Source organism: Abramis brama (assembly GCF_963993115.1).
Source record: "Abramis brama genome assembly, chromosome: 12".
Lineage (NCBI taxonomy): Eukaryota > Metazoa > Chordata > Actinopteri > Cypriniformes > Leuciscidae > Abramis > Abramis brama.
This window is the reverse complement of record NC_139974.1, coordinates 4268804-4293740: the sequence shown is the minus strand read 5'-3', so window position 1 is coordinate 4293740 and position 24937 is coordinate 4268804. Positions and strand designations below refer to the sequence as shown.

Genomic DNA, 24937 nt, shown 5'->3' with positions numbered 1-24937 from the left:
ACAACAATTTTGCACATATTTGCCAAGGCACAGCAAACAGTAACTTAATTGCAGCCACCCAAGAAATCCGGCGTCTCCTTGTCACATCGGAGACATGCTCTCCTTCATGCTTTTTCATTGTAGGGAGACGAAAAAGCTGTAACACATGGTTCCTACGGTTTCCACGACAATCATGTGAGACACTGGAGCAGTTTTTTACACAGCAGTGTTTTCCAGGTATTCTAAAATAGTGCGACAACCTCCTCTACTACCAATACAAACAATGAACAGTGCTGGCGGGTATCCTGCCAACATGGCGGAAAGGGGAGGATGACGCGGTCTCTGGGGGTGGGGCTCTGTGTCGTGACGACATCTCCTCATTCTCAATTGCCTATGTATCCTACAACTTTGATGGGGGGTGGCGCAAGATGGCGACCTGAACAGTTGTGTTGGTTCGAGCTCTGAGGTGTTTTGAGGAGTTGCATTTTCTGGCCGAATCTGTATACTTTAATTACAAGACATGGTGTAATAACTATTTTTAAGGTAGAATGCTTTAAATTTACTTCATAGAAATCTCATCAGACTGTTACGCAACCCTATATTGACTATCACTCTGCAAGACCACGTGTGGATTTTCCAAAATGCCAAAAAACAAGGACAGAAAGTTACTTTCTTCGCTTTTCGAAGCATCATCTGGAGCTGATTCATCCCCTAATTCTCCAACAGGTAGTCCTCTTTCAAAAAAAGCATGTCAGGAAGAAGACTTCAAAGTATCTAATGCCGATATAGACCATTTCAACGGCCTTTCGTCTGTTTAAGGAAGTGACGTATTTGGCCCTAGGACGTTTCCGGTTAGTTGTCGAGCGCATTCAAAACAATGGCGGGATGCGCTTGATGTACAGTGGGATTGCGATAATTTATTTAATCCTGCTATTTAGAATATCTAAATTAAAATTAGGTCCTTGTTGCTCATTAGTTGGGTCCTCCTTCTGGCCCGAAACAAACTTTTTTTGGGAAATTAAAATGTTTAAATTGCTGAAAACGCGCCTGGATTGCATCAGTGAAGCGAGAAGGCTGAATACGCAACTAGCAATATACAGCACACATTTCGATTCTGGTAAGTAAAATACTCCCCCCACCCCCATTGGATTATTTGTATTTCTTTACGTTAACTGTTTATGTATGCTGCAGCATAATTTAAGATAGGTCTGTTCGTTATTGTTTACATATAAACCTAGCATTTTGACGCGTGTAATTTAGTGAAAATAGGCCAAGCTTTTATTTCCGTCTTTTCCCCTAAATGTTCTGTGGGCTGTAATTAAGTAGGAGTTAACATGTGTTGGCTTGCTGTCTAGTTAGTTGACAACTGCAGTAAGTAACACATTACAGAATGTATACTGTATAACAGTTACCTGATGGTGTGCTGCAGTAGTTTACAAAAGGTAACGGTAAACATTTTTCATCACTTATGCTTGGCTAATGTTAATTCCAACATTTACTATAGTACACAATAGTAGCATTAGTTCTTAAATATTGTGCATTAACCAGATTAAGTTAATAATTGTTTTTCTGCTTTTGTCTTCAATAGGAAAGCCATCATTTGTAATTTAAGATGTCCAAGACTACTACAGGGAGACAGGAACGACAGCCAAACCACATGTGACCATACAGTGTGTGCAGAATTATTAGGCACCTTGATTTTCTGATCATATTTTGTTTTTCAGACACATCTTTACCAATTCAAAACCACATTAAGCTTAATAACTACTATTCATTTTGTATTTAATATATTTAAGGGATATATAATTGTACATGAAGACTGGAAATGAAAACGCCTTATATTCAGGTGTGCATAATTATTAGGCACGTTTTCTTTTACAGATAAAATAAGCCAAAAAAGAGATTTAACTCAGACTGAAAAGTCACAAATTATAAAATGCCCATGAGAAGGAGCATGACCATTGGACAGTGAAATCCTCATTGGGTCAGCAGGGTCAGACATAATCAGGTGGAGAAGAAAAGACACATGTTAACTGCAAAATAATAAAGTGTGAAACCATCAGGAACCCTTTAGTCTCCAGCGCCACCATTTTCCAGAACTGCAACTTACCTGAAGTCTCCAGAAAAACAAAATATCAGGATCTCAGACACTCAGACACACACACGGGTTCACAAGCTGAAGTGTAGTAAAATACATGAAGACTGTTTTTATAGGCTTTATGGACAGACAGATTGGGACTGACTCTTGAAGGACCAGCATCACATCCTCTTGTTCCACTGTTTGAAGAATTCATCTTCATCGGTAAGTTTTGGGAGTTAATTTTTAAAAATGAACTCCTAAAACTTAATGCCAGATTCTGGAAGATTAATTCTTCATGTATTTTACTACACTTCAGCTTGTGATTCTTAAGTGTGGGGCACTTTAGTATTCTTTACCTCTCTTTTTTGGCTTATTTTAACTGTAAAAGAAAACGTGCCTAATAATTATGCACACCTGAATATAAGGTTTTTTTAATTTCCAGCCTTGATGAACAATTCTATATCACTTATAAATTATTAAATACAAAATGAATTGTAGTTAAGATTAATGTGGTTTGGAATTGGTAAAAATGTGTCTGGAAAAAAAATATATGATCAGAAAATCAACGTGCAAAATCAATAATTCTGCACACATATGAACCCCCAGATGTGTTCGAGACCTTGAGGATTGATATTGACCCCCTTTGTTCAGGGACTCATAACTCCATTTCTGTTTGTCAAAAAAAAGTCTGTGAAATGTGTTTTATGTTGTTGTCTCAGTTGTTGAAGCAGATTATGTTCATACAAGTATTTATTTATACATTAAGAAATTTGCTGGAAATAAAAGCTGTTGAAAGTGAGAGGATGTTTCTTTTGTTTATGTATTTTTAAATATATAGTCAACATTTGAAGTGGATAAAAACCTTTCATCAAAGTTAACATTAATTTTGAACAATACCCATTCTTGTCTTAGGACAACTTTGATTAACTTTTTTGATCCACTTCAAATGTTGACTACATAAATACACACACAGCTAGCAAATCTGTATGTGACTATACTAACCATAAAATAACATTTTCCCTTCAAGGACCTAAAAAGTGTATTCTGTATGTTTTATTCTTAATTTTACAATTATTAATCTTCACGTATACATTTCTCTTAAAGGCAGGGTAGGTAGGAATGGTCTAAAAAACTTATTTTTCAAATTTGTTTAAACTTTATGTACATATCAATACATAATTAAAATGTAAGTACTCTGAAAAAGAAAGTATAAAAATCGAGTGTCTGTAGACCTCTCACGACTGTTTTAAAGACAGTTCATTATTTCCATTCACTCCACCCCCTCCCTTCTGGGCTCCTTCCAAAGCCACGCCCCCAAAACACATGAACGCGCGACTCCAACAGCTGAGCTGAAGAGCATTATTTACCTGAGACAAGCAGAGAGGAAGGAGCACAGTGCATGTAGTGACATCATGTCAGAATCACATGTAAAAAAAAAATCTAACGCTAATTGCTTATGAATATAAACAAATAAGATGTATTTTAGTACTCACTATCAAGCTAGCATATTGATATTGGTAAATTTAAAATATATATTTTTTGATTCGCTAACGAGCTAGTTATATAAGCTAAAAACAGGTTGCATTGATACACTTTTTTACATTACCATCAGTTACATTGTGATGAAGATGAATTTCGTGTAAGATTCATAACATATACAGTATGGTGTTCTGCATGTAGGGGTGGGAGATATTGACAAAAATGAATACCTCGATATTTTTTTCCAATATCTAGATATCGATATTCAGGCGATATTTTTGCCATCCTTCAAAGAAATGTGAGCAAACTGGCAAAGAAGGTCCAGTTGGTCTTTTGACTTGCTGCATTTGACCTATATTATTCTAGGCTATAGAAAAAAACAATAAAGGAGCTAACTAAACAGAATCTGTGGCAGCCCCTACTTTTTCCACTTACAAAACTTAACTAGGCACTTCTTGCAACAGTGATTATTAAATCAAACAACAATATTGTTGATGATCAATTCAAAGTAAAAAAAAAAAAACATTTTCAAAACGGTATAAATCCATTCATTTTTTCCCCCAAAACGCTATAAATCCATCTTTTTTTTCTTTTTTTTCCTAAATTTATGGTTTGTCTTTTTAAAAAAGTTTTTGTCTTTTATTTTTCGTGTTTGCATTTATGAGGAAAAAACAATATTACTTGACAGTTCTCCATTATGGACGCGAGCGCTCTGAAAGCTGCACTAAGACTTTCAAACTTTAACAGAGATCTCAAAACAGAAAGCACAAAGCCTTTCTTTAAAACGAATTTCGTTTTGGATTAATTGTATCTTAATTTTAATTTTTTTTTTTTTTTCATTAATTCATTAATATTTTCATTCCTGGATTAAATACATAAAGTAAATATAGGCTATCAATCACAACATAAGGTGCTTGAACTGGAGATTATATCATCGTGAACCGAACCGTAGCCTCGCCTCACAGGCCTAAAAAATGTGGAATATATTTACAGAAATCTGGTTCTAAACAAAACCATCCAAAACAAAATAAAACTATGTAGCCTAATAAATGTGCATTTCTCCGGTGCATGCGTTCACTAGCCTACTGCGAAGATCGCGAGTCAAATATCGTCAACTTCATCTTTGCAGCCGACACAGAAATTAATAAACAATTAAAATGTCTTATTGCAATATTTTACACATTCATAATCATTACTTTTGCTGGTTCTTTGAGGCAGCTTTTTAGGTTTATGGCGTTTTGGAAAAGAGCTCTTCACGTACAAAAACCGTTTCACCAAGGCACAGCAGCCCTTCAGCACATAAGAACAAAAAGAGAAAAAGCACGGACTTACTAATTACGAAACTTTGATGTGGTTGAACAGGTGATACAGTCACAAATTCCTTTGCAACTCAAACCTTCTCACGAGTTATGAAGAAAGAGAACAGCATTTCAGTTTTCAGCGCGTCCTCCTTTGATTGCTGTGTTGTGACTGGAAAAGTGCATGCAGGAGCACATGCGCAAAATGTAGGTTTGTAAAATGTCATTTTGTAAAATAAAAATAATTTTAGGGCGAAGCAGAGGAGGTCGTGCAAGAGGCCGTGGCGTGCAACTAGGGTCCGAGGAAGTAGAGGCCGAGGACGGGGTGGTCGCTGGAAAGCTACGCCGATATTGACACGCGTTTTATTTCTTTGTTTATCCAAAGACTTTTTGTTCATTACCTTTTCTTGTACTGTCTTCTTTTTTTGCCTTGTTTGCCTTCACTAACTGCATGCCGGTAATGTGAATTTTGATTGCTCTTTCTCTGCCATTGTTTTGCTATTCCTAGGTTCCGTGCCTCTCGAATTCCTCAAATCAAACGTGCGCGCGCAAGTGGGCAGATCCCGTGGCAAAAGGGTGGTTGCCATGGTTGCGAGAGAGAGTGACAGTCGATTAAGCCAATCCTTTGATTCGTCCCGAATCGAAATAATGAGCTGTGTTTAATACAGATTAAACGGTCTAGAGTCACTTGATTTTTATACTCTTTTTTTCAGAGTACTTACATTTTAATTATGTATTGATATATATAGAAAGTTTTAACAAATTTGGATCTTTTATTTTTATAAAGTCCTACCTACCCTGCCTTTAAATGACTAATACAGGTTTATGCATTAGAAAAAAAAAAAAGACAGCCAGCATTACATTGCTTTCACCTTCTATTTATTTGTGACCACATGAGGGGCTCAGATAGGACATTTAAACCCTCTCGCACACCGTTCCACAGCAACACACTTCACCCAACTAAGCACACACATTTGGAAACGAATGAAATGAGTACTGGCATAATTTAAAGCGACTTTTACTGAAGTCCGTTTACTAGCGTACATTTAGCGTTGTAATACATAGGCTATACATGCATGTTCTGTAAAGCTGCTCTGAAACGATATGTATTTTGAATAGCGCTGTACAAATAAATATGAATATTTGCATAGATATGCCAGCAAATGCAAGTGAAATGCCCACTCGTAACCTCCCCGGACAAACCATGATAAGTACGGTCGTTTACGACGCTGTTTGACTTGCTTCATCTTCACCAAACACAAGACAGATGTCATCAACATTTTACGAACGAATGTTCCCAACCTTTCTGCTAAGAAATTAATTGTAAGTATCCAGACTGCGATAGGCTTTTATCGCATCTCTCGTGTACACGCAAGCAGCCGCAACACCCAATCGGACTACTCAGGCAAACGTTGTTCTGTGTAAAAAGTATACGCATCAAAGTCTTATTTAAAGGGTCCGGCAATTCCAATCATCGTTTATTTTCAGTTTTTGGAAATACTTTAACTGTTGCCTTTTCGCTAGACGTAAAAGTTACGCGCTTGGTTTCACAGACCTGAGATTTAAAAACGCCGCCACCGGAAATGCTTCAGGGCCAGACATGCGCAGTAGCATTCCAACGGAATGTTATTGTTTACGTCCTTGAAATGGTCTATACCTCCCCTTACCCTAGATTTCTGCCCTAACCCTTGTTTTTGCGTGTTCTCGTGTAGGGGTAGGGTGTCCCAATACTCTAAAGAGCAAGGGGGAGTGCTATTCTCCCCTTAAAATCAACCCTCAAAACATAGTGCGGTCCGATGCAGGTGTGGCAAGGCAGGCTAGATTCCGCCCTGTGATTTGTGTTGAGTGACGGTGAGTTAAATGGTTCTGCTGCCATTTAATTCACTGTGACCAGCGTGATTCATTATTTGTTTCCGTTAGTTTATATTGTATCTGCATATGGTTGTAAACGCTGGTGGTACTAGTGTGAGGCTAGTTTCCGAGCTGTCCGTCCATGCATGACGTAGCTACATGTGATGGCATAATCTAGCCCCACTTAATGTATATCACCACCAGCCGTTTGGTTATCCTTGAGCTCTTCGCCCTGTGCGTTCCTCAAAGACTGTGAAGGGAGCAACACTTTTTTTGTTTTGTTTTTTGTAATCCTGGATTCGATTTTTGTGATTTAATGTTTAATTGTATTTTTTTTTTTTTTGTGGTTCATTTCACTCTTGTTCATAGCCTTTGGCGGCTGTAACGTGGCCATATTGTGAACCTTCTAGGTCACCACCAGCCAGGTTAACTACTGTGCCCAGTAATTTGCAGAGTGTCGATTTCTTTGTTGAATTTGTTTTATTATAATTTCATACGTTTGCAGCAAACTGTGAAAGTATATTATACTGTTTTTTTTTTGCTTCTTTCAGGAGCTGAAGGCCCGCCCCGTGCAGGGAAGCTAGCTGTCTGTCCTCTTTTGGTGGTGGTTCCTTCACAGAGTGTTTTGCCGTTGGCACCTGTGTGTCTTTCACCTAGTGAGTGTGAGTGTTGTGTGGAGTGGAATTTGATGAGTGGTGTGATCTTGGGACACTCACTGTCCAGCTAGCTCCCTGCTGGCAAGCCTCAGCCCAAAAGTGTTTTTGTGTTCTTTATTTTTGTTTTTTGTTTTATTTCTGGCCTGGTGCACACTTAACAGTGTAAAACTTTTGTCCACCTCAAAGTTTTTATATATTAAATTATTGTTGATAAAATAAAAAAAGTATTTTTTTGTATTCTGATCCACGTCTCTTGTCGTCTGTGGTCACGAACCAGCGTGACTTGTATAAATTTCTCCGTTTAGTGAAACGGGGTGGCGTAGTCTGCTCTCCATTTAGTTATACTTTTCCTCATAAGTGTAACCGTAATTTACCCGATCCATCACCTCGCCACACAGGCTTAAAACGAAGTGGAAGATGAAATTACCCAGGATACCTTGCGGGCTCAGCAAGCCGGTAAAAATCTTTAAACAAGATGGCGGACACCGCTGGAAAGGAACAATTGAATTGTAATTATATTTTCGCAAATAAGCAAGTTAAAATTTCTAAATATGTTGGAATATGTTAGTTTGATGCACATCCAATGGACTGTAAAGTTTTGAACACTAATGTTAGAAAATATTTCACGAAGCTATCTATACGATGTTGATATCTGCCGAGTGCTTCAAGAGAGTCTGCCCATCAAATATACATCTTATCTGGGTAGTTAATCTAATTTTATTTTCGATGTTGGCTTCCAATTATTATAAAAAGAAGGTAAAACTATTAAAAAATAGCCGCGTTCGTCTAGTGCTTCATCTTTTTCTTCACAGCGCGCTGTCACTTCTCCCCAACGTTAAACCCAAACAGCACTGAGCACAATCAGTGATGGTTGTAAAATGCAGTGTCTGCTGATTCTAAATTGCGGGAGTTGTTTGATTGTAAAAAGAGCTATTAAAATTATAAGCACAATGATCCGCGCAAGAGACGTTGACCCTGTTCCCATGGCGGCGCGCGTTCGGAAACGGACTGCAACTAGACAAGCAAACTATACTTTGGGTTTCATGTGCGCGTCTAAACGATCAAATACAGACAAAAAATATGGTTAAATGACCGGTTTGGAGATTCACTTTAACACAGTTTATGTCTTAAATGGGAGTTGGTTGTGGAATAGTTGGGAGAAAATGTGTATTATTAGATCTGCATTCGGTCTTAAAGTGGCAGCGTCTAATAAACCTGCTAATGATTACACCTTTAATGTGAATAAAACAACTAAAGGCAAAGAGAATTTCTCCCAGCTCTTGAATGAATAACTTTAGCTTTAATGAGCATTAATCTATCTATAATAAACTATGCTGTGTTATTTTACATTTGATTACTTTATTAGATTTCTAGCATATTATGGATACTTATATCCTGATCATAACTGGGATAGTTATGTGCATGTATATAATTTGCATATAGTGGTGTCCCATTTCATAGGGAAAGATCTTCAACTCCACTTCCCATCGTTGAGGGGACTTTACTTTTGAGGGCACTCAAAACCAAGTGGAAGTTTTAAGGGGGGAGAAATGGGACAGGGCCTAAGTGACAGGATGCACGCGACAGATCCGTCTGATAAAGATGACGAAGTAGTATGTCCCAAAGCTTGCCTACTCTTTTGCTACACATTCAAAAATAAATACATTTTCTTCACAAAAAGAGTACATACTTTTATGGCGTAGTGTAACAGGCGAATTGGGACGCAGCATATGGCTTTACATGATGACGATCGCTCTGATTGGTTTTAGGAGTTTTAGATTGCGCCCAGAGGCATTTGAGCGACGTCCGTTGGTGACGCCTCTTTGGAAAAGAATTATTAAAGGAGCTTTGCCAGACCCTAACTCAGTTACTACTGAGAATGGTCTGGTTTTAACCAGGCTAATAATTCTAGTATCCCAACTATTAAATGATAATGGATCATTGCTGAATTATTCTGAATTCCTTCACACTTTTGGCACTCCAATCACCCTTTAACTCTCTTAAAAGGGGCTGGAAAACCAGATTGCCTACCAGATTTGGACCCTAAGCTGACCTCAGTTGGTAATGTTTGTTTCGCAACCACAACGAGGAATAATAATCGTACTATTCGCTCTTTATTCCAGAGAGATGTCACCAGCACCCCTAATGTTGTTCCCTATTTGTCTAACTTTGTTGACAACCTGAACTGGGGGAATATATGGAACCTTCCTTACAAATACCTCCTTACGAATAAAGTAAGATAAGTCTCTTTCAAAATCATACATAGGTACTATCCTGCTAAGCATTATCTCCTTAGATTTAAGCTTGACATATGTGTTAACTGTTCCTTATGTGAAATATGTCCAGAAACAATGGTACACCTGTTCTGGCAATGTCCCTACACCGTCACTTTCTGGAAAGATCTGTCCCGATACATTACTGCTAAACTTGTTGTTGATTTTTCCTTGTTGTGGAAAGATGTACTGTTTGGTTTCCATGATAATAAAAGTAAAAAACAGAAATAAATATACCTAATTAATCTATTGATCATTTTAGGGAAATATCATATTCACAAAGCCAAATTTAGTAATTCTAAACCTTCTTTTATTGCTTTTGGTAAGGAGACGGAACAGTACATCAAATCCATCCATGATTAAAAAAATAAGAAGGCTGCTAAAACCATTCAGTTATGCTCTATCTTTAAAGGAGAAGTTCACTTTTAAAATGAAAATTCTGTCATCATATAATCACCCTCATGTTGTTTCAAACCTGTATGAATTTCTTTCTTCTGCTGAACACAAAGGAAGATATTTAGAAGATTATCAGTAACCAGGCAGTTTTTGGGTCCCATTGACTTCCATAGTAGGAAAAAAATATACTATGGAAGTCAATGGGACCCAGAAACTGTCTGGTTACTGACATTCTTCTAAATATCTTCCTTTCTGTTCAGCAGAAGAAAGAAATTCATACAGGTTTGAAACAACATGAGGGTGATTATATGATGACAGAATTTTCATTTTAAAAGTGAACTTCTCCTTTAAAGTATTTATTTGAAACTCCCCCTGGCTCTGCTCTTGTCTATATATTTTTTTCTCTGTATTAATGACTCTATTTGTGTGTTCTTACTCCTTGTATCATAAAGATTTAATAAAAAAAAAAATAAAAAAAAGCAACTTGCCGTGACTCTCCTTTGTAGACTGAAGAACAGATGCCTTACTATTTTGAGGTTTTACAAAACGTTGTACAGTCTAAACCAGATATCGGGTAATTAACATGCACCAATGCTACAGTTTTCTTAATGTCTATTGTTAATGACTTTAATGTCTTAAAGTATTCATTACTTCAATGAGCTCATGTTTTCTGCATTAAATTATTACATTGTTTAAATTAATACATTTTTCGCTAACTGTGATTTTGTATATCTACATTTCTGAAATACATAACTTAGTCAGTTTCCTCTGATAACAGATCACTGTAAATTTTAATGTAGACTCTTTTTCTGTAAAGCTGCTTTGAAACGATGTGTATTGTGAAAAGCGCTATACAAATGAATGTGAATTTAATTTAATTACCTTTTACATGTAAGTTTGAACATTTGTTGCGTTTTTATTTGGTCATTATAACATTGTTAATTTGACAACTAGTTGGCTACCAAAGTCAGATTATTAATAGATAGCGAAAACTGAGACTTTATAAGAAATAATATAAAGTTTACATGATTCGTATTAAGTCTGAGCTTATATTATAGTTTATTAACTATTCTAAATCAAAAGTGTGTCTCAATGCAGTGAGCCAGAGGACTGACAGGACAGCTGCTTACCAGCCATGAAACTGTACATGCATTATTTCATTAAAAAACAGGCAGTAATATCTAATCTAATTGCAATCATTATGATGTGTATTATTATTATTTAATCAACAACTATTACAAGAACAATAATAAAAAAAATAAACAAATCAAAGAATCACAATATTTTTTAACAGTAAACCCATTTATAATGCAAATCATTTAATTAACAATGTTGCATTGTGTCTCTATAATTTACAGCTTCTGCATCATTAGTAAAGAAAAATCAAGAAATAGCATATTTCGTAAATAAAACATTTAAATAGGCTATATAAATATCTCATATATATAAATATCTCATCCAGCATTTTTCACATTAATAGAATTTTCACAGATTTTCAACACAGATCAACTAGTTTTTACAAATACAAAACAAGAAAATTGCATATAAAGTGTAACTTGGTAAGGGTTCAGTTCAATATACAAGAAAAGAAAAAAAATAAAGAAATGAATATAAAAACAGTTTAGCAGAATGGTCCAGCAAGAATAATTGTCCATTTAATGCACTTTTGGTCATAAAAGTCTATTGTTTTTTGAATGTTGTGCTGATTTGAGGTCCAATATGCTCGTTTCAGGTTTTGTAATGCTGTTTGTGTATCATAAGACTAAAGTAAAGCAGCATATAAAGCAGCAGTGAAATTTCTGTAGGAACAAAAGAGTAAGAGAATGCAGAGAAAGACATAAAAAAAGGAAATTTGATATAAAAATGTAGTTTATAGCAGACATGTCCTTCAGTGTCGTGGACGGTAGAGTTACTACTGAAAATAGCATTTCTTTGGCACTAGTAGCTGTTGTTTTCTAAAGCTGCGTCCCAATTCAGGTTGTGAACCCCGTTTTGTTTTTAGGCTGTTGAATATAAAAGGTCCAGTACAAACACTTCACTCGTCAAGGGAAAGATGTCAGATGCTGGAGGACGAGCAGTCATCCGTAGACTACACTGTCCCGTTCAACAACGCTCAGTCCGACCTTCGAAGGCACGGCCTCTGAACTGGGACACAGCTGATATGTGCCATCATCTCAGTCCCTCAGGGTGGAAGAAGATCCAAAGGCAACACGTCAGCAAGATCAGGAGTTTGTTAGAGCAATTTGTATCAGCATCATCTGGATAAAGAAAACATAATTTGCATGAATTCCTGCACTAAATTCTTGCTCATTCAACATTAACATTGATTACATTTAGATGTGCACCAGTAATGTGATTATTTAATTACATGACGAGAGCAAACCTCTTCTCTTCCTTTTAAATGCAGTTATTTATTCACTAAGATTTGTGGTTATTTTTACCACCTTTATTCACACACCATAATGCAAAGCACAAATGATGAGCTCATATACAGTAGGTGTGTTACTTTTTGATTTGTTCACTGGTTCTTCGGTATCCGGCCTCAGTACTTTATTCATGTTTTCGATGATCAATATACTGCATTATATTCATGTTTTGGATGATCAATATACTGCATTATATATTCATGTTTTGGATGATCAATATACTGCATTATATTCATGTTTTGGATGATCAATATACTGCATTATATATTCATGTTTTGGATGATCAATATACTGCATTATATTCATGTTTTGGATGATCAATATACTGCATTATATATTCATGTTTTGGATGATCAATATACTGCATTATATTCATGTTTTGGATGATCAATATACTGCATTATATTCATGTTTTGGATGATCAATATACTGCATTATATTCATGTTTTGGATGATCAATATACTGCATTATATTCATGTTTCCGATGATCAATATACTGCATTATATATTCATGTTTTGGATGATCAATATACTGCATTATATATTCATGTTTTGGATGATCAATATACTGCATTATATTCATGTTTTGGATGATCAATATACTGCATTATATATTCATGTTTCCGATGATCAATATACTGCATTATATTCATGTTTTGGATGATCAATATACTGCATTATATATTCATGTTTTGGATGATCAATATACTGCATTATATATTCATGTTTTGGATGATCAATATACTGCATTATATTCATGTTTTGGATGATCAATATACTGCATTATATTCATGTTTTGGATGATCAATATACTGCATTATATATTCATGTTTTGGATGATCAATATACTGCATTATATTCATGTTTTGGATGATCAATATACTGCATTATATATTCATGTTTTGGATGATCAATATACTGCATTATATTCATGTTTTGGATGATCAATATACTGCATTATATTCATGTTTCCGATGATCAATATACTGCATTATATATTCATGTTTTGGATGATCAATATACTGCATTATATATTCATGTTTTGGATGATCAATATACTGCATTATATTCATGTTTTGGATGATCAATATACTGCATTATATATTCATGTTTCCGATGATCAATATACTGCATTATATTCATGTTTTGGATGATCAATATACTGCATTATATATTCATGTTTTGGATGATCAATATACTGCATTATATATTCATGTTTTGGATGATCAATATACTGCATTATATTCATGTTTTGGATGATCAATATACTGCATTATATTCATGTTTTGGATGATCAATATACTGCATTATATATTCATGTTTTGGATGATCAATATACTGCATTATATTCATGTTTTGGATGATCAATATACTGCATTATATATTCATGTTTTGGATGATCAATATACTGCATTATATTCATGTTTTGGATGATCAATATACTGCATTATATATTCATGTTTTGGATGATCAATATACTGCATTATATTCATGTTTTGGATGATCAATATACTGCATTATATATTCATGTTTTGGATGATCAATATACTGCATTATATTCATGTTTTGGATGATCAATATACTGCATTATATTCATGTTTTGGATGATCAATATACTGCATTATATTCATGTTTTGGATGATCAATATACTGCATTATATTCATGTTTTCGATGATCAATATACCGCATTATATTCATGTTTTCGATGATCAATATACTGCATTATATTCATGTCACGCAACATTTTCAAATTGAATTTTGTTCAGCAATTGAAACCAGCATACACCACATGTTTTACTATGATTTTACTACAGTAAAGTTTACTAACAATATTGATCGAATCTCATTATAAATCACATTAGGATGCATGTAAATTAGGGGTGTAGCGATGCCCTCATGTCACGATGTGATACATATCACCATACATATCACCATACTGAACTCAAGTTACGATATTATTACAATACTCCAAGACACGTGGTAAAAGATTAACAAAAAATGTTCTGTTGATTAAAATGTTAAATTTGATTTTACATTGTGTGTGTAAATGAACAGGCTTGGACTTGTGCTGAAACCCCAGTACAGGACAATAGAGACGCCAGAATAACAATATTCATGATTCTGAAGCTGAAAATACTGAATTATTGTAGATGAATATGCTTGATCTCTGTCACTGACTAGATATATTTAAAATAATGTAGGACACTTTTTACTGGTAACATCAGATATTTGGCATTATCAGGACACACACATATTCCCCCAGTGCATTATTATACATTATATTCAATATATAGCAGGTTAATGTAGTTCTGACACTAAAACTCTGAAAACTTGAAGTTTTTTCTCACACAGGTATTTTTTTATTTTGGGTGAACTATACACTATATATATTGTTGCATTTTTGTATTGCGATATATTGTGACACAATATATTGTTGCACCCATAATCTAAATGTAGTCATTGTTGTGATTCGAAAAATAAAGAAATAACTTGAGTTTTAAATGCAAGCAGAAAACTTGTTTATTTTAATTATAAGAAAGTGATGGAGTGTTTAGTTCATGTTTACTCACTGCTCTTGTCAGATATGGACTCTGGACCACAGTCTGTGGAAAACATTGAGGCAAGAATTCAGTATGTAAATAGAATTACATTTTTAATATAACTTAAAGGAATAGTTCACTCAAAAACTGAAACATCAATCATCATGTTTCACGGAAGAAAGAAAACATTAAAACACGATGAGGATGAGTAAACACAGAAATTATTCAGTTTTGGGTGAACTAATCCTTAAGCATTGGTTAGATCGGTAATGATCTTACCCGGCTGTACATTAGTCTCGTAGAGCAGCTGAGGTACGTGATCATTATCAGTATATACATGTAGTGAGTACGTTGCGTCCCTCTGGAAACAACCTGGCACTGAACAGCGTCCTCCATCACACAAACTGGAGAATGTTTGATCCAGAACTGTGTCTGAACGGTGTTCTACACGAACATGAACGCTCTTGAGTTGCTTCAGCTGCTCCATTGCTCCATCACAAGACAGAGAACACCGGATACACGTCTGTGGAGCACAGCCTGAGGATATAAACAATCAAATATTGACATATGTTTTCTTAAAATAAATAGTGATATTAAAACACTGCAGAAATGAAATACTCACTTGCACAGTAAACGATGCAAGGCAGTAAAACCAGTGCTTTGTGCCTGAGGAGAAGAGAAAAGGCTGATTATGTGCTAGATCTGTACATGCTCACTTTAAGTGTTTAAATATTGAATAAAGGTTATATTATAACACTAAGGTTGCCTAATTTAAAGCCCGTGTAACTAGTGGATTTCATCATATTTCCCCAAGTTGATTGATTACATTAATACCTAAATAGGAAAATTCTGTCATTTACTCACTCTCATGTTGCTCTGAACCTGTATTGTAATCTCTCTGTAATGTTGAACACAAAGGAAGATATTTTGAAGAATGACGGTTATCCAACAGTTTCTGGTCCCCATTGACTTCCATAATAGGAAAAAAACAATACTATGGAAGTCAATGGTGCCCATTAAATGTTTTGTTACATTCTTCAAAATATCTGACTTTTTGTTCAACATTACAGAGAAACTCACACAGGTTTGGAGCAACATGAAGGCGAGTAAACGATGACAGAATTACACTTTTGGTGAACTGGCCCTTTAAATCATATTTAGGGATTTATTTGGTGAACTATCCCTCTGCTTTTTTAATGTTCTTTTATATCCTATTGTTTATTTTCTAAATATTGTATTATATGTGGACTACTTTTAAATATATTAAAAGTAACAATATCCAATGCGTCATGACGTAGTCTACTGAAGTTTTTTATTATTATTAATGTTTATTTAACTAATTTGGATTTTGACATTTCTAAACATAAATAAACTTACTAACAAGATAAGAGCCAAACACACAATCTGTCTGTAGGATATTTACATACTTACTGGTTACTGAACCGTGAAGGCATGTTAGGGTCCACAGTAATGCGGAAGTCCCGATAGTTTAGCTAAAACACACTGGGTTTTAATTAAGAGAAACTGCTGAAAATAGCCGGAGTTCTGTATGAAGGCAGCCCGAAACCAGAAATGCCAGAGAATTCGATCCCCGATATCAAGATCTAGTAACTTTACTGAGATTTCACTGTGCGCGTGTGAAAGTGACTGTCGGCTCGCGTGAAAGTGAATGCCGGGTGATTCACGTGATGATGACGAAATGACGCTCTCCTTTCTTCCTCTTCTTCTTGTTAATGGCTGTTCACTTCTAGGAACATTACATTAAAATACCGTAATTTATAACCTATATTCTATTGCCTATATATCCTACAACTTTCACTAAAGACGGTGAAACGGACCGCGAGCTCAGATTAACCACATCCGAGTACGTGAGATGTCACGTGATGACGCCACGCCGCGGTTGCATCAGGTTTTGCAAGTTGCATCAGAACTAGTAGATAGTAGTATTTATGTATAATAAGTATCATGAAACTGTATTATATAAATGAATGAATTATGATATATGTGTTCTGTTTCATAAGACCTTTGAAACCCATAAACACCCAAGTACAACTGATTTAGAATAATTTGAATATAATTCTACATTTACTCTATGGATGTACTGTAAATGATTAATAATTATGACAAATCGTTCATTTGATCTGGTTCTTTTCAGTGATTCAGTCAAACTATTGTACAAAGCATTTACAGTCATATCATTAGAGACTTAAGTTTAACATACATTTTTAATTGACAAGCAATAAACAGTATTTAACTAGATCAGAGCTGAAATATATGATTTTCTTTCTTCTTATGGATAGGTCAGATTGCTTTTCCAACATTTTCACTTTTCCCACCACGAAAACCTATACATGTGATGTGATTTCATATGTGTATTTTATTATTTGCCATGATTCAACAAAATGTCATATATGTTAGTCAGTTAGGGTTAGGGTTAGGTAAAACTTTACCTTACTGATATACAGTCAATCACATTGTCACAGTTTATTCACTATAGTTTAGAAAATGGTAATAAAATATGAGCAGAACTCAGTTGATATTTGACTGGTTTAGTCCGTCCTTCTGTTAGACTGTCTCACACATGAATTATGTTGAATATCTGTCAGCTGTTAAATTTAACTACACAATTAGATAATACCAGTTTAGCTCAACCAGTGACCAAGCAATGCTTCATTGTGTTCAGTCTGTGTGTAAAAAAAGCATTAGCAATTAAAGACAAAACACTTCAGCAAAACATGATCAGCTCAACCCATAGCAAAGCAAAATTGAAGATGAGATCTCTTTTATGTCACATTTACATCTCCTAGATATAAATGAGCACTAATTGAGACCAAAGTGGTTTTCTCATTCTTCTCAAATGTCTCTCCTGAGAATTAAGTCTCACATTGAGCACAGTGCAAGTTCTCTAAATTCTCTCACAGCTGTCTCTTTTCCTGATCTCAACTAAGAGAAAAATGAGACATACTGTGCCGCTTTCAAATATGTCTCAATTTGATCTGTTATATCTCAGTGAGAAATATGTCTCGTACTGCTCACTATTTGAGTTCTCAGATTCTCTTACAGTTGTCTCTTTCTAGTGTTTCAGCAAAAAAGAAAAAATAGAGTAGTGCAAGCTCTCAAATTAGTCTCAATATGAGACATTATTTAATATTATAGCTCAATCATATCTCAATTTATCTCAGCGCAAAATTTAAGAAAAGAAGTAATCAATTCAGGCAAATAATTTGAGATGGTTTACATAATGTTCAATTTACAAAATGTGTTTATTTCTGACACAAGCCATACAATTCATTAATTACAATTTTGAGTTCCAAAACGTAACCCATCAAAACATAAGCCATGATGTGCTCAAAAGACACCTTTGTGAACTTTCTAAATGTTGACATTGTGCTGTTTTGACAGAATTCACAGCAAAGCTCTATTGTATAGAGCAGTAAAAGAGTGTGTAACACATAATAGAGCACATGCTGTTTTAATTCAATTCATTCAAGCACCCTGATAATACAATAGAGGCAATTCATCTTGCCACCACACACCCTGACCATGACCCACTGTTGCATCCAGTATAAACCCAATATTAAGGGGTTAAAACTTTTCAAGTGTGTTTGGGAAATTAGCTGCAAAAGCAATGCCAGGCATAGATGTCAAGTCAAAGAAAACAACTTTACCCAATAAATGATCCAAGGAAACTACTGTATTAACAGAGGTTTCCAATAGGGGAACAACATGACTGCATGTACCATTTGTTACACTATCATGCAGCAAAGAAAAACCAGCAACTTTGAATTCATGAACAAGGGCCCATTTGGCAAATGAATGTTCTGAGGTAAAGAAGTACTCAATCTGTCCATACTTTCTTTGTCCATCACTAGAAAAAACGACTGTAAAATTGTTTCTTCTATTGCCTTTCCCATAGTGTTTTGATGTGAGATAATTTCTCTTAACTTGTGCCCTGTGAAAGATCCTTACTGTTTTAGAACTGATGCAATGACCAGTATGTCTTTCCAATGTAGAGAGTTGAACTGTGTCCAGTTGAAGTTCACTAGATGCTCCATATAGTTTGGTCCTAGACAAATCATTGTTTTCCTGACAGAAACTATCATCTTTAGTCACCCGTGTGTAAAATTCAGCTATGGCATTCCCTGGTTTTATGGTTTGTGAAATAACAGGAATAGACTGCACAAGTTTGACTGCATGGACCATCTGCATAGGTATATTTTGAGTGCCATGTATGAGCCTTAACAAATAGCCATTCTTGTCCTCAAAATGGAAACACGAATGAGTCCATAATGGACCAAGGGCCTTCACACTGTCTGCTAGGTGCACAAGAAGGTGTACATTTGCAGTTTCGTACCGCTCACCATATAGATTAGCCATTTGGGAACAAAAGTTCCACAGTAGTTTCTCTGCATGATCAATCTGTTCAACTGATATGGATTCCATCAACAAAATGAAAATGGCTTCACTTAGTAGAAGGAAGTGCTTGTAGTACAGTGTTGCAAGAATTCCACGGAAAACAACAGGTCCATAGAAGATCAAAATATCCCGATATTCTGATGCTTTAAAAAACATTCTGTGAGATGTCACTAATCGAGGATATCGAGTGGAGGATGGAGGAGAGATATCCTGAAATCGCCTGTCAATTTCCTTTGCATTTTTTGCCATGCTGAAGGGCTGACGAGAAAACTCTGGAGAAAACCACAGAACCATCAGAAGGCGCATTACTCCAAGAAGGACTGAGTGCATGTAATCTATGGCAGTGCCTTTGATAAGGTTATAACATTTAAGTTTGCTAAGCCAACAGGGACCCTTCACCCCTTTAACGGGGGTTTTGGTCTCACTTGCGATTTTCATATCAAGAGCAAACTTTTCATTTGTGCGCAGTGGGCCTTTTGGATCTCTATGTTGGTATGGAAATGCATGAACATGTCCCCTTTCCCCTGTCTTTACAGTCTCTCCTGGCTGCTCACATTTATGACATCCAAATTTCCCATTGTATTGCACTGAATTAAGGACTAATGCTTTAGCAGGTAAGTCGCATGTTCCAGCAATGGTGAGCACTTTACACACAAAAGGTTCAGATGTCAACTCTGCAGGTTGCACAAGAATTCCATCATCTGCAAGTTTACTCAGTGTGTCACCTAGTGGTCTAAGGAATGTAACCATGGATGGTTTTGAGTCCCCATACCAAAGTCCAGCAAATATCATATTCTCTCTTTTTGTGCGTTCCATGAAACTCAGTTCATTGATGATACAATAAAAAGGCCACACTGAAAACTTGGACGATTTAAAAATAGGTACCCCATCTGTGTTCCAAGTAAGTGAGATGTTTTTAGGGTCACTAAGAGGACCACCCCCATCTACAAGCTGTTTGTAAATTTCTGCATCATATATATCTTCAATGTTGTTAGGATCTGTCTTCTTCCTGCTTAATCTAAAGTTAAGTTTCTCCTGAAAACCTGGCTTGAGAAACAATGACCTTATTTGAGCATCAATTGGAACCTCTATGAAGGATGAGGATCTTTCTTCTGACACACTGGTCCCACAAGATAGACATTGTAATTGTTCACCTTCTAATGAGCCAAAACAAGTACTGCAATATTTATGCAATACAATAGGAGATGATGCAGCATGTGAGAAAAAAAAGTCTTTTAACTTCTGTACACTGTTTAAGCAGTCTGTATTCAGACTATCAGGACAAATCAACTTAAACATTTTAAGCAAATCACTAAGGGCCTTATCAGTTACTTTATGACAGTTTACGTAAGCCATGATGATCAGAAGGCTCTCTGCAACAGTTATTGATGCATTGTCATATAATGGTTTGTGTGTTGTGTCCTTGAAATTTGACTCTTCTGCACAGTCCTCACTCAAACCCTCTTCAAATCCCTCATTGAACAAATGTCCATCATCATATGTCCAATCCCCCACATCAGGGAGAGCTTCCTCAAATAATTGAGATGGATCATACTCAGCATTGCCATGTAGTTCAGTTGTTAGGTCATCAGGAGGATCGCTGAAGGCTGATCTGGAAGATGGTTCTTCATTGTCTTCGATAGAGTTAACAGTTGAAATACTCTCTCGTGCCACGCTACCTAGTGCTGGTAATAAAATAGAATAAAAATCATTAAGGGTCAAAAAACATCTTGTCACAACACAAAACCTATATCGTCTCAACCTGTATATCACTTTCTTACACTCAGATTATTGTGTCATATTTTAGCAGGATCTGGGGCCTCATTTATAAAACTGTGCGTAGGATCCTTACTAAAAGTGTACATGCGCCCGAAAGCCAAAAATGGCGTGTGCAAAAAAATATTCAGACTTATAAAACCGTGCGTACGCCAAAACCTGCGCAACATTCACTTTATAAATCCCAGTCAGCCAGAGTCAGCGGAAGATTGTGCACACATGCGTCTCCTCCCCGAAATAACCATATAAGGAGCTTACAATGCCTAGTTTTACTATGCATATCCTCATCTGCATATCATTTGCATATGATTATTCATCCACGTGCTCATCTAACATGTTTACCGGTAGGTAGCCTACAAGACATTAGTCAATATGAAATATGGATGTGCGTCACGTCACATTAATAAAAATAATTTAGTTTGCCTTTTTTTTTAAATAAATAAATGAAATAGTGTAAAATACATTTATTTTTCTCAATCTTTTCCACGGGCTAAATCGTATTTTTAATTGAAACAGATTTAGACCATGTTGTGCATTATTTGCACGAAGCTATTTTCTCAGACAATTATTCATCTATTCATTTAATATTCAGCTATCATCATGATAAGCAATTATAGTTAAAACATTAAAGCACAGCATGCCAGAAGAAAAGTGTTCAAAAGCATTGCATCCACAACAAATATTTCTATTTATTGAATATTTAAATTTTTGTTAAGTCAAGTCATCTTCATTTATATAGCGCTTTTAACAGTGTAGGCTGTTTCAAAGCAGCTTTACAGAGACAAATGGATAATACTTGGTATTATCTAGCTATTTATCTAGCTTTTTCTAGCTAAAGTTAGTTGTGATTAATTCACTTCCGTCGCAACGTTCATTAGTTATTAAATTAGGGGCCGCTAAGACGACACCGTTCTCTCTACACAGACTTTAATGCGAACCTGTGATAAACTCTGATGGCGTTCACATGCGCATTAAGAAATTATTCTAAGATTATGTGCATTTCAATCTATGTTCGCAGATTATTTCTCTCTCTACAGACCAAGATCAAATGAACTTGTCTGGCGATGTAATGATTTCATGTAGGCCTATTTTAAGTGTTTAACTCCAATGAGAATGGCATATTCAATCTAAATGTTTAATATTAGAAGTAAAACATATAGTTTAGTAAATTATTAATTTATTTATTTAAACTGTTATTGTGAACATGCACTGTAGCCTATTTATGATTACTACTCATAATGAAGATTTACGGTTTTACGTCAAGCTATATTATGCGCCAGTTTCACTAAACGGCCCAACGTGCTCACTGACGCGGACATTTAAGAATGGATGGATATTTGCTTCAAGTGATATGCTTGGTGAGTGAAATAATATTTCTGTATCTGTTCTGTATTCTATATCTTTCTGTAGCTGTATAATTTTCTTTGATTTTCTGCCTAAAAGTGACCAAAAAGACATTTAACTCCAGCTCACCATCGGTGTCGCCAAACTGCGCCGTCTCCAAAACGTTCGTACGCATGGGTCAGAGTTTGCGTGCAGGTGCGCAAATTATCCCGTCAAGTTTGTTTTTATAAATCACAACTTATGCGTCGAAAGTGGCGTACGCCTGTTTCAAGGCCTTTTTTGTGCGTACGCACGCTTTATAAATGAGACCCCTGCTCAGTGAGAAAAAAAATATATACTGTACATCATTACAGACAGACAGACAGACAGACAGGGTGTGTGTACCTGGCAGGTGGTGAGAGACTTGATGTCCGAGAGTCAGTGCGGTACATCCTGCATGGACACCTGGATGTTGGGCGTGTTCCCCTTGAAGTGCAGCGTTTTGGGTTCCTCCAGGAGGCACCCCCCCCTGCTGTGTTCCGCTGCTGCTACCTCCTGACACAGACAAGAGAACACATCAGTGGTTCACACCTTTTTTCTAGATCAATATTAGAGTCTCATTTTGCTTAAATTACATTTTTCAGATTTCTCACCCGAAATCTTCTTGTAAGAAACTCAAAAGATAAAAAAAAGAAAAAGAGAAGAATAAGAGAAAGCTATTTTGCCATGCTTGGTTTGACCAGCTGTAGACTGCATTCTATCTACTAATCTATCTATTTACAGGGCCTGTGATTCTTAATCAGAACTAATTCTGTTCAGGATCTCTCTCTCCTCTGCACATGGGACTGGGTGTGGCTTTTGAACATTAAACACACACCAACACATTTCATAAGTTACCTAAATATTGTTGATCAGTCTCCACATGAACACTGGTGGCTGCAGGGAGGGATGACTGCAGGGAGGAAAATAAGGCATTAAATATCCTATCTGCTGCAAATTTACTGCAACACAACTATGCCAGGCTACTCACCAATTGTGCAGCCCGTCTTGGTCGTTTATTTGGGTCTTCTTCATTACCAGTCCTTCTCCATCGTTTTCCAGGTTTTCGTCTGGTCATTTTGACACTCCAATACTATAAAAATACAGACCCAAGTTGATGGAATATACAGTGGAACTTTTTGTAAAAGTAAAACTCTATATTCTGATGAAGCGTTTATTCAGTAACAGAGGTTTACATCTAATCAGCTCTTTAGTAAACAGAAATACATTTCTTAGAAAGTGTCAATTTTCCACTTCCAATTTTCTCTGTTAATTTCTTTGTTCCATTTTGATTTCCCCCTACGATAGATAAAGTTTCTCTTATTTTATCACTTCTACTTTCACTTGTTTATTCTTCATCCTGCATGAATTCTCTCTCCTAATTGGATAAAATGAATATCCCGAAAAAGCATTTTCTGTTTACTGAACAGCAGGGGGAATCAGGGAGACTACGGTCATTTTAACAATAATAGCAATAACTGGTATCAGAAATAATATAGAGCTGTTTTATTAATACTCGGCTACTGCACTGTTATGTACCACAATTTCAAAATCTTAAGTCAAACTAAGAAATAATTATTAACATCATATTCTTTAAGTACCAAAAGTATTGATCATTGATGATCAATTGATCACCAAAATGTAAATTTAATGCAAGTTATTTGTATTACTAACTCATGTAAATTATAACTCCTGATTTTTATTTTTATAAATAATCTATTAATTATGTAGCAGCATGAAATATAAATGATCAAGAACAAATACAGCTAGGCTTATGATCATCACCACTGAATGAATACCAGAGATTCAATGTCACTAAGACATGTTTTGCCAAATAATTCCACAAATACACACGTGTATTTCTCGTATGTTTTGACATTTCTGAAGAGTCTGAAGTCTAGGAGATTTGTAACCATAGATATATATAGCGAGTAGTAATTATTTTAATAAAGAATAGAGTTCTGCTAGTCTGGGTAAACCCTGCCCTCTCTGCCGGCGATTTGATTCTTGAACTTGGTCTGGTGATAGCCAGACTAGAGTTCTGTAGACAAACATTTACAGTAGGCCTATTAGCTAGGTGTAGCTAAGTAACTTTAGCATAGCTAGTGGTAGTAGCCCCTTGAATGTGGCATTCGCAATGCGGTGGCGTTAACTTACTCCAATAATCCTATTTATTACCAATCCTTATTACTATTAGCAGCTACCACTACTATTACTTACCGTTTGTCGTTATCCTTTACAGAGAGCTTTGCTGTTTCTTCCAAACTCGAGCCATTTCTGCCCCACACTCCACAACGGGCAGTGCAGTAACCGCCGAAAAAAGAAGAAGAAGCTGAAAGTTGCTCGCGCGGGAGACGTGACCGGTAGCGCCAAGACCCGCCCTGCTCACGATTGATTAGACTT

General features: G+C 35.9%; 3 protein-coding genes and 1 long non-coding RNA gene across 5 annotated transcripts in view; 1 reads left to right on the top strand and 3 right to left on the bottom strand.

The window, feature by feature from the left end:
• The window catches only part of LOC311094043, a 182924-nt gene extending 171149 nt beyond the window's left edge, over positions 1-11775 (top strand). The window contains exon 2 of the long non-coding RNA XR_014608545.1: positions 11725-11775. This is a non-coding gene — a long non-coding RNA (uncharacterized lncRNA). The remainder of the gene's footprint in view (positions 1-11724) is intronic.
• Positions 1-24937, bottom strand: part of LOC311093929 (uncharacterized protein) — a 331568-nt gene that overhangs the window by 155853 nt on the left and 150778 nt on the right.
• LOC311094007 (uncharacterized protein) lies at positions 11050-16871 on the bottom strand. Its single transcript, XM_084131750.1, has 5 exons — positions 16412-16871; positions 15603-15646; positions 15260-15517; positions 15011-15043; positions 11050-12270 (listed from the first exon to the last, which is right to left on the bottom strand). Exons 1-5 carry the CDS (start codon positions 16432-16434, stop codon positions 12182-12184), a joined length of 447 nt encoding a protein of 148 aa, XP_083987876.1. The 5' UTR covers positions 16435-16871; the 3' UTR covers positions 11050-12181.
• LOC311093939 (uncharacterized protein) lies at positions 18109-24905 on the bottom strand. 2 transcript variants are annotated; one of them, XM_084131626.1, is made up of 5 exons: positions 24755-24905; positions 23526-23627; positions 23393-23447; positions 22901-23050; positions 18109-21081 (listed from the first exon to the last, which is right to left on the bottom strand). In XM_084131626.1, exons 2-5 carry the CDS (start codon positions 23610-23612, stop codon positions 18566-18568), a joined length of 2808 nt encoding a protein of 935 aa, XP_083987752.1. In that variant the 5' UTR covers positions 23613-23627; positions 24755-24905; the 3' UTR covers positions 18109-18565. The 2 variants fall into 2 exon arrangements, with proteins under 2 accessions (XP_083987752.1, XP_083987753.1); XM_084131627.1 differs by lacking the exon at positions 24755-24905 and having other exon boundaries at positions 23526-23780.